Source organism: Pinus tabuliformis, chromosome J (genome assembly GCF_031772625.1).
Source record: "Pinus tabuliformis cultivar Carrire ecotype Pingquan chromosome J, CPIR1, whole genome shotgun sequence".
NCBI lineage: Eukaryota > Viridiplantae > Streptophyta > Pinopsida > Pinales > Pinaceae > Pinus > Pinus tabuliformis.
Window position 1 is genome coordinate 327,696,360 of NC_142295.1, and position 11,347 is coordinate 327,707,706.

The following is an 11,347-nucleotide window of genomic DNA, read 5'->3' on the forward strand; positions in this document are numbered from 1 at the left end:
TAAAGGATTAATCGCGCGGATCCTTAGCCGTCGAGAAGCGCCAACCTCTTTCTCTTTGAAAAATCTGCAATTGTTTGCAGATCAGTCTTGCCCGGTGGTGGCACGTGGAAATTTCAAATCTACTCGGTGGTAGCAGATCTAACTTGCCCGGTGGTGGCGCATTGGAGTTCTTTGATCTGCTCGGCAGCAGATCGGACCTGCCCGGTGGTGGCGCATTGGAGCTCTTTGATCTGCTCGGTGGCAGCAGATCGGACCTGCCCGGTGGTGGCGCATTGGAGCTCTTTGATCTGCTCGGTGGTGGCAGATCAGATTTTCCTGGTGGTGGCGCATTGGAGTTCCTGATCTGTTCAGTGGTAGCAGATCAGACTTGCCCGGTGGTGGCTCATTGAAGTGTTCAGTTGGATAGAAATTTTATGAGTCCAATATGAATAAGAGTATAGAATCATATCTCCACGAATCTGGCAAACTCGATGGATCGAATTTCTCCAACTCGAAATTCAAGATGCAGACTTTACTTGAAAGTGCAAATGCGTGGTCGATCATTACACGAAATGAGCTGAGATCGGGATCAGCTACACAAGAACAAGATTGGGATAAAAGGGAGACAAAAACAAAGATCATATTGAAGATGTCTGTCAAGGACAATATTATCCCACATATTAGAGACTGTAAATTGGCCACTGACATTTGGACGACGATCAAAAACCTATACCACACGCAGAATACAAACCGTGTCTTGTCACTCAAAGCCAAGCTGTTTGCATTGAAGATGGAGGAGAATGAATCCGTTGCTGGATTCATTGCTAAAGTCAAAGACCTGAAGCACAGATTGGGAGATATGGGAGAGAAAGTTTCTGATTCAAATCTGGTCACGATCACGTTGAACGGAATGACTGATGATTATCAGACATTCATCACAGGGCTGTGAGCAAGGGAGGAAGCCCCTTCATTTGAAGAGCCGACAGGGATTCTGATACAGGAAGAAGAGCGACGACAAAATTTGAAATCACAGAGCAATGACCTTGCTCTGATGGCAAAAAGGAGATAGTATAGAGGGAAGCAGCACCAGCGACGGTAGCAGCAACACCAGAAAGGAGCGAACACATTTCAGAAGAGACCGTTTAAAGGTATGACTGATAATAATTTTAAGAAATGTTTTTACTGTGGAAAACCTCGTCATCAGATTAAAGATTGTTATAAGACGCAGAGAGACGAAGAAAGAAACAAACAGAGAAAACATAAGGGTTACTTTGTTTGGGAAGAAGAGGACCACATCCACGAACTTCAACTATTTACAGTTGATTGTGCTCTTTCAGCTTCAAAGGGAGATGAGGACGACATATGGTATGTCGACTCTGGCACACATATGACTAGTAAGAAGGACTAGTTTGAATTTCTTGAAGAAACTTCATGTGGGTCAAAAATATATTTAGGAGATGATAATGGATATGAGATCAAAGGACATGGTGACATTCCTGTAAAGTTACCTAGCAGTGACATTAGACAGCTTAAAAATGTATTGTATGTTCCAGGAATTAAGAAAAATTTGGTCTCTGTCTCAATGATTACTCATGAGGACATGCAAGTTCAATTCTTTAAGACTAACTGTGTCATTAAGGATAGCCAGATGGAAACAGTTGCAACAGGAGTGCACGTGGGGAACCTGTATAGACTAGATGCAAAGAGTATGCCACAGCAAGCAATGGTTGCAGCTGGATCAATAGTCGAGGATCTCTGGCATTAGAGATTCGGCCATCTTAATCTGTAATACATCATCCTACTTCAGAGAAAAGGTATGGTTGATGGAGTCCCTGTTTTCCATAACGTTAAGCTGGATTGTGATGGATGTGCATTAGGGAAAATGCATAGAGAAGATTTCCCTTTGCATGTTAATAGAAAGGAAAGAGACATTTTAGAAGTGGTGCATATAGACATTTGTGGACCTATGCAAACTAGGTCATTAGGAGGAGCATATTACTTTCTCATATTTACAGATGATTGCACTAGATTTTCATGGATATACTTTCTGAGTAAAAAGAGTCAAGCCTTTCAGTATTTTAAAGAGTTTAAATCCATGGTAGAAAACCAGACAGGAAAAATGATAAAAATTCTCCGCTCAGATCAAGGGGGAGAATACAGGTTGGGAGAGTTCACAAATTTCTGCAAGCATCATGGGATTGTGTAACAGTTTACAGTGCCACACACTCCACAGCAGAATGTAGTGGCAGAATGGAAGAACAGAACTCTTGTGGAGTGCATAAGGAGCATGCTTCAAGGTAAGGGTATATCAAATGGTCTTTGGGCAGAAGCTATTAACACTGTTGTATATTTAAAGAATAGAAGTCCTACTAAATGTCTAGGCTTCAAAACCCCTTTTGAAGCATTGTTTGGATTCAAAGCAGGAGTCAGTCACTTAAGAATATTTGGGTCAAAAGCTTATGCTCATATACCTAAGGCAGATAGGAAGAAGTTAGACCCCAAAGCCCTGAAATGTATATTTGTTGGATATGGCACTGAGTTCAAGGCATATAAGTTATTTAATCCTATGACTCACAAGGTTTTTGCAAGCAGAGATGTCATATTTCATGAACAGGTTGAAGAAGGAAAGGAGGATTCTAACAGTGATTGCCACATTCCATTGCTAATAGAAGAAAACAGTGAGGAAGATGAAGAGCAGGAGCAGAAACAAGAAGAAGAAGTAACAGATAATGTAATCAATGATGATGCAAGCCCAGAAAATGCTGAAATAGACAAAGTTGAGGTAAGTCCCCTACCAAGGAGATCAGGTAGGAAGACTCGATTACCTACTAAATTGAGAGACTATGCATTAATGTCAAAGATTTTAAACATTGTAGAACCTACAAATTATGAGGAAGCAAGCAAATCTGATGCATGGAGGGCTGCAATGTATGAGAAAATTGACTCATTTTTTGTACAGCATGGCTTTCATAGGAGCTTGAATGATCCAAATCTGTATACCAAGTTTAATAAACAGAGGCAAATTATTTTGATTTCTTTGTATGTAGATGATATGATCATAACATGGAATGATAACAATCTGATCAAAGAAATCAAGGAGCAGATGTCACAAGTGTTTGAGATGAAAGATCTCAGAAACCTTCATTATTGCTTGGGATTGGAGGTATGGAAAGATTTTGGACAAACTTTTATTACTCAAGCGAAGTATGTTAGAAGCTTGCTCGAAAGGTTCAAAATGGAGCAGTGCAGATCAGCAGCAACACCATTACAGCAGAATTTAAAGTTGAGCAGTGACGATGGTACTAAAGAGGTGGATGCCACTATGTACAGGCAACTAGTTGGTAGTTTGATATATCTGACTACAACTAGACCAGATTTGGCATATTCTGTTAGTGTGTTGAGCCAGTTCATGTCAAAACCACTCGAAAGTCACTGGGTCGCAGCAAAAAGTGTGTTAAGGTATCTTAGTGGTACTAGTAATTATGGCATTTTGTACACTGACACTTCTGATGTTATTCTAGCAGGTTTTTCACATTCTGATTGGGCAGATAACTTGGATGATCGAAGATCTATCATAGGTTATGCATTTAACATTGGATCCATGGTCATAGCATGGAGCAGCAAAAAGAAGAGCACTATAGCTCTATCTTCATGTGAAGCTGAGTACCAAGCATTGTGTGTAGCCACATGTGAAGCTATCTAGTTGAGAAGATTTCTCAACAATGCAGGAGAAGAACAAAAATAATCAACTAGTATCAAAACTGACAACCAGAGTACCATCAAGCTTGCATACAATCGAGTCTTTCATAAAAATACCAAGCATATCGACACTCAGTTTCATTTTGTTCGAGAGAAAATACAGTCAAAAGAAATATGTGTGGAATATTGTAAAACTTGTGATGACATGGCTGATATTTTTACTAAGCCTCTTGGGTGTGTAAAGTTTGAATTGTTTAAAGGGATGCTAGGAGTTCAGGATAATCCTTTCTCCATTAAGGGGGGGAGTTGAAAATAATTAATATTATTTTGTATTAATGGAGAAATGGTTACATAAGTTGTAACGTATCTCCTTAGTTTAGGATTTGTTCCTAGAGTTTAGGAGTTTGTTTGCAACTACCTCATTTCTAGTGATGTACTTAATAATGTAATCATTCATTTGATGAATAGAGAGTGAACGGAGAGAGTCTATTTGTTTGAGTGCACTCTCGAGGTGCAGTACTCACCTGTGAGCTGCAACTCCTCCTTTTTAATTCAAGTCTGATTTTTGTTTGCCCCATCAACCGCGATCCCATCGTGGGCAACAACAGCGAGAGCAACAACACAATGAACAACATCAACAAAGGCAAGGGCGGCAGCAACAGCGCAATCAAGTTCTAGAGAAACTTATAACGGGTAATGGCAACTAGACCAACTTATACTAAGTGCCTTTCGTTTTCCTCCGTAAAATTCGTGCTCTGCTCTTTATTCAATGCAGTATATGCACAAATGTCATGGTTTATCATTTCACTTTCTTTTTATCTCCACAAAGACGTCATGATTGTTTTCCTGTTATTTTGCTTATCACATTGTTATTTTATCGCAGGTATGGGAAATAATAAATGCAGTGAGTCAAAGATTATCTTTTTATCTAAGACTCACTATGTGCTCATATATAGTTAGTTTAGAGGGCAATGTTATATAAATAATGCAGGCCACATATCAATTCCATAGTGGAATAGGCATGGCCATGTATGGTTATGCACTTATGTTGGCATTAGCCTATACAAGATTGATGTGCATCACATTCACATTTTAGTTGGTAGTGGTATATTGTAATTTCCAATTATATATTAGTAAATTCTCTACCTCGTTACCTTGTTACTCTTGGTTTGTTTTAATATTTTTAATAGTTTTGTTTTCATGACTCCAAAAATAAGTTAATTAAATAATTAAAAATTAGATAAATTATTTTAAAAATTATTAATCAAAATTAAGTTTAAAATCTATATTTCTTTGAAATAATATTTTAGCCACCTATTTCACTATGATTATCTTTAATATTTTTAATGGTTTGCTTCTCATAACATGAGAACAAGTTAATTGAATAATTAAAAAATAAACTCATTAACTTAAGATTTATTAATTAAAATTAAATTTTTAAAACTAATTATTATGATATATTTTTATATATGTAATTTAGTGAAGTATTTAAGTTGTGCCATGTTTCTTATATAAGAGAGATTCTTTAGCCTAGTGTTGAAGAGATATATAATGTTATGTAATTTTTATTTGGTCAAAATAAAATAAGAATAACCAAGGTTAAAAAAAATATTATTTTTTGTTGAATAATTAAGGTAAATTTAAAATAAAAATAAAAACAATTTATGTTAAAATAAAAATTTGAAGTTAATATTTTTTTAAATTAATTTTGGTTGGGTAGTTAAGTAAACTTGATTTGGTCAAGTTCTAGAGTTTTATGAGAACCCATGGTATTCATGTAGAATATTTGGCTTATTTAAAGGGGAGAAATAGACCACCCTAGCTCCATCTTAACTCCAATCTATCAAGTGGAAAGAGAATCAAATCAATTAAGATGAGAATATCTTTGGATGCAAAAAGATTTCATCCCTGTAGACACTTGGTAGATCCAAAGTTAAGATGAATCTAGGGTGGTCTATTAAAAGCCAAGTTCACTTTGTAAATATTAGATTTTAATTATAAAGTTATTTTAAAACATATTTTAGGGTGGTCTATTAAAAGCTAAGTTCACTTTGTAAATATTAGATTTTAATTATAAATTTATTTTAAAACTTATTTTTTTGCAAAAGCAAAAAAATTGTAATTTTGTTTCAACTTTTGAGAAACAGAACAAAATTACATTTTATAGATGTTATCCCCATTGGGTAAGAGTAACTTCTCTCATTATAAGCATAACAAAGACTGTAAATAAAAAAGAAACATGAGTGGTTAAGTGTTATAGTAATCACTTGAATTTTCCTTTTGTCCATTCTTTCTTTGGACCTTTTATCATAGCCTCAGTAGGGGACAATTAGAACCACTACCAAATAGCTCAAGGACCATTGCCACTGGAACCAGTGCCAAATAGCTCAAGTACCATTTCCAAATCACTTAGTGTGTGCGAATGTGAACTTAACATGGGCTCTCTTTCTTCCCACCATCCATCCTCTTTGTGTGTCATATTTTGTTGTTTTTCAAATTCAATAATTACTTCTTATTTTGTACCATTGTGCTTGTGAGTTGCATTTCCAACATGTGGGTGAACACTAAGTTCTTCTTGGTTTTGATGCCTAATTCCCCCTTCTTCCTCCTTCATGAAGAAAGGAAGGTAAGGTTTACGTCCTTTTGTTTTGAAATTTCGCCCTTTTCTTCACTGTTATTTTGTGTGGGGATGTGTCTTGCAAGTTTTGAGTTTGGTAACATGAGGGGTATATGAATGATCTATTTTCATAATCCAGAATTTGGGTCCACTAAAAGGTTTTATGTTTCATGTTAATATGGTCGTAGGTAAACAACCTTTTCTCCATTGACATCCATTTTTTAATGACCCCAACTTATTTCCAATATGATCAAGGACCTTGTGATTCTAGAAAGGAAGGGTAACATTTGGAAACGTCACCCATACTCTTATCTTTGAGTCTGGAATGTAAGGGTTGATGAAAATCCCTGCTCTTCTACAAAACTAGGGTCATTCTTTCAATACTCTATCCAAATCTTCCTTAGTATCAAATTGAACAATGAAAAAGCCTTTTGAACATAAGTATATATCATAGTTCTTTGTCCAGGTTGTAAAAATCCACTAGCACTGACCACAATACCTTAGCCAAAACCCATTGAATTTACAAATCACTGCCCTTGATTGAAGAACAAAACATATAATTTACATTACTTACTTTTACCTCTAGAGAAGGTTCTTGTTGCATTAGTTTTGACAATATAAATTGTTGATTGTATTGTGGGAGATTTGATGGGTTATTTTCCTTATCTGATGTTGCATCCTTATAGGAGACTAACATCCTAGGTTACCAGATCTCAAAGCACACCCTTGCAGCCTCAAACTCAAGACAATGGTACAATTTCTTGAAATGTTGTAATCCTACTACTAAGATAGGTCTTGAAACTACTTCCCTTCATGAAGAAGACTTTGTAAATATGCATGAAAGCCCACCCAATTCTCTATACTCTACTTAATATTCACCCCCATAGTCCAAGCTAAAGGCCCAAAAGAGGAGAGACTTCTCGTTTAAGGTCTTAACAAAAATATAAAATTCCTCAGGGTGATGAAACTCTTCCAACCCTGCACTCAGCTCAGAAGGATTAGAAGAATGAGCTTTTTCTGGTGGGTCTATGTCATTCAGAGAACACTAGAGATTGTGTGTGCATAGATGTAAAACTGCCACCCTAAGGGCTTTTAAACGGGGGCTTGTCATGCCGGTCGTCTTCGGATGTTTCCTCTTCTTGATCGGTAGAAGACCAGCTAAGAGGCTATCTTGAGTATCTAGTGGCAAATGATACCACCTAGTTTTCTTAATTTTCTCCATCATCTTCCCCATCAATCTTTGCATGACTTCCACAAAGGCATCTCTCGTAGCTAAAGACAATTGAATCCAACTTCACACAGGCTGCCCCCATACAATCACATATTTTCAAATCTGGCACAGTAAGCTTGGAAAATGCCACACCATGACAAAATTTTCAATGTGAAATTTGGCATCATAGTCCCAACAAAGACTCGTTTCATCCACGTTGCATATCAATCTCACAAACAATTCACCGAGATTGTGTTCCCTCGTCGTTTTAGTCATATTTAGATCTACGACAAACCGTAGTAGTTTTAGATCCTCCAACAAATCCTAGCATCTCCCGCACTTTATTTTAAAACATATTGTATTCAAAATTATTACAAACTCGTTGCTGTCAAAGACAGTTCACGGAGCCCACATTCCTTCTCTTTTTCAGTCATTTTCAGATCTCTCACATGTTAGAATAATAATCACGTCTGTTCATATGAAGACGTGTAGTTGGTGTCAGTTGGCGATAGTAGACAAGTATAGGTAGAGAGTAAATGATCGACAAGTATTGGTAGACGGTAAATGATTGTCGATGGTATCCCCGTAGATTATATGGTTGTGCCTATATAGAAATTGTCTTATGTGTAATGCAATAAGAAATCTCCTTGTGAGTCTTCATATTTTTGATATGGTGTCAAAGCCATAGTGGAGTGGGCTTGGTGGAGTGAAGAGCTCAGGGCTTGGTGTTCTGATTGAAGAATTGTTCCTCCTTGTGCGTGGGAGCTTAACTGTTGGGTTCTACATATTGAAATGTGTGCTACATATTTGAATGTGTGTCATGTGGTGAACCTGAAGCGGATCCGTCCCATCTGTGAAGTGCGGTCACGCACTGCTGAATCCGATGTGAAGATGAGAGCATATATCACAGAGTGATATTGAAGCTGAGTGTTGAGAAACCTTGAGGATTAGAGGGAGTGTGGAATTAGTGATAGTTTCCCACTACTAGTGGTGCGGTGAGGTGCTTTAATTAGGTGTAAGGCATTCCTTTTGATGGAGGAAACCTTTAATCTACAATGTATCGATGTCGTGGAGCATTTAACTCGACAATGGGCGGTGTTTGAAGCTTGTGTGAAGCTGTGTGGAGTAGAGCGCAGTGTTGTGGGTTAAAGAGTGAGCTGCTATGTGAATTAAAAGTTGTAAGAATCCATGGCTGATGTTGGAAATATTAATCCCAACCACCACTTTAAATACATTGACAAAACACTATGCTTTTTGAGTCAACTACTACACAGTTGCTATTTTGTTAAGTCAGAGCATAAGTACAACATTGACCATTAGCAACACAATAGAGAAGTTAATGCAGTTAATGAAGTTTGCTAAATAAATATTGCAAGTTTAGAAAACCAATTACTATGTAAAATCACCCATGTTGTGTATTAATATGAATGTAAAAGTCATTTGTAATGTTGAGTAAGTTAGAGAGCGAGAGAGAAGAGAAAATGGTTGAGGAAATATTGGTGGGCTTACTCTTCAACCTAAGTGATCCATGAATCACAGTAAGTCTTTTATGTTTTTCACTAGCAACCATGTTTACTCTTTTTTTCCGTGAGTGAACTCTATGTTTTTATTAAGCTTTTGTGTAGTTGTCATATCCTTGCCCCAACATGAGACTTACTTTTTTATGTTTTTCACTTGGAGGTGTAGCGAGCAACCATGTTTACTCTTTTTTTCCGTGAGTGAACTCTATGTTTTTATTAAGCTTTTGTGTAGTTGTCATATCCTTGCCCCAACATGAGACTTACTTTGCCGCAACCTAAGATTAGTTGTGATTTCTTTATCATAACTAAATTCTAAGTTAGACATCTCTCCTCTACCTCCTCATAAATTTTTCTAACATGGTATGAGAGCGGGTTAAATATTATTAGTGTAAAAACAAGTGTTTTTACTAGCAATTAAAAAATATTTTCAAGGCAGAATTTTTGAAGTGTATTTACTAGGTGGTAGAAAGTGTTTTTTTATTTCATTAAAAATGGCAACATCAAGTAAAAGTTTGACTAATCCTCAAATGCCTCAATTTAATGGAAAAAATTATGATTATTGGTCTATTACAATGAAGGCTCTTTTCTAGTCTCAAGACATTTGGGATTTGGTGGAGAATGGTTTTCGAGAGGATGAGCAACATACAATGCCTTGTCTCAAGCGAGAAAGGGATTCATTGAGGGACAATAGGAAAAATGATGCAAAATCGCTCTTCTACATTTTTTAAAATCATGAAAGTATTTTCCCAAGGGTTGCAAAAGCAGCAAAGTCCAAACAAACATGGAACACCCTCCAAACAACCTACCAAGGCATGGTAAAAGTCAAAACAATAAAACTACAAACGCTGAGAAGATATTTTGAAACACTTTGTATGAAAGAGTCTTAGAATGTAGACTCACTTTTTACACATGTAATTGGGTTGGTTACTCAAATTAGGTCTCATGAGGAGACACTTGAGGAAAGGAGAATAGTTGAGAAATTTTTGAGAAGTCTGCCAATAAGGTTTGATGCCATTGTTGTGGCCATAGAAGAGACAAAAGATCTCTCACAACTCTTAGTGGATGAGCTTCATGCATCCCTGATTTTTCATTAACATAGATTGAATAGATAAACAAGCTCCTCATTGGAGCATGCCTTCAAGAGACAAGTTTCATTTGGTCAAGGTAGAGGAAGATGAAGATCATATGCTAGAGGAAGAGGAAGAAGCCCACACAGAGGTGGAAGAAGTAGCCCTTCAAGCTCAAGTGGAAGGGGCAGCAATCAAAACCTAAGTCAAGGTCCAAGCCAAAATCAAGCAAAATGTGAGAGGTATGAAAAATCTCAAGTTCAATGTCATTATTGTAAGAAGTATGTTCATTATGAAAATGAATGTACAAAGAAGAAATATGACATTAGTAATAAACCAAGTGTAAATTTCACAAAAGAAAATCAGAACCATGATAGCATGTTTTTAGCTTGTAATATAGCGTAAGAAAAAAGTGATATATGGTATCTAAATTCAGGTGTAGCAACCACATGTGAGGGAACATAGAAATGTTTTCCAATCTACATTAAAGTGTGAAAGTTGAAATGACATTAGGGACTCATAGAAAAGTCTCTGTCATCGAAAAAGCAAGAGTTACTATACTAACAATGAAGGGGGAGAAGAAGTACATCTGAGATGTTTACCTTGTCCCCTTCTTGAAGCAACCTCATAAGCATTGGACAACCCATGCAAAATGGCTACAGTGTCTTGTTCAAAAATGATGTGTGCACAAGTTTGGATAGGCCTCCAAGAAGATAGTTGATTGCAAAGGTTCAGATGAAAAACAATAGAATGTTTCCCCTAAAGATAAGATTAGATTTGAAAGAAGAAGGTGCACAAGCACAACTATCAATGAACTCACAAGACGATCGAAGAAAAGATGCAGTTGTCACACCAGTAAACTTTCAAGAAGAAGTTAAAGATGAAAATTCGTTATGGGATTTGAGATTTGGTTAGCTCAACTTTGGAGGTTTGAATTTGCTGCATAGAAAAGGCATGGTGAAGGGTTTTCTACTTATAGAAAAACCAGACAGCTTATGTGAAGGATGTATCTTGAGCAAACAACATAGAGAGACATTTCTAGCGGGAATGTCAATAAGGGAAAAAGAACCCCTGAAGATTGTTCACTCAGATTTATGTGGAACAATGCAGACAACATCAATTAGTGGCAGCCACTATCTGTTGACCTTCATAGATGACTACACAAGGAAGACATGGGTCTGTCTCGTAAAACACAAAAGTGAAGTGTTTGAGCACCTTTGCCAATACAAGGCTCTTGTTGAGAAGCAAAGTGTAC

At 36.8% G+C, this 11,347-nt stretch overlaps 1 protein-coding gene across 1 annotated transcript; it reads left to right on the plus strand.

Moving 5' to 3' along the window:
• The first annotated feature begins 502 nt into the window (after window positions 1–502).
• Window positions 503–928, plus strand: LOC149227082 (uncharacterized). Its single transcript, XM_089380398.1, has one exon. It carries the CDS (start codon window positions 503–505, stop codon window positions 926–928), a length of 426 nt encoding a protein of 141 aa, XP_089236524.1.
• The last annotated feature ends 10,419 nt before the right edge of the window (window positions 929–11,347 follow it).

Coding starts and splice junctions, on each gene's coding strand:
- LOC149227082 (XM_089380398.1), top strand. CDS start 503: ATGCAGACTTTACTTGAAAGTGCAAATGCGTGGTCGATCATTACACGA.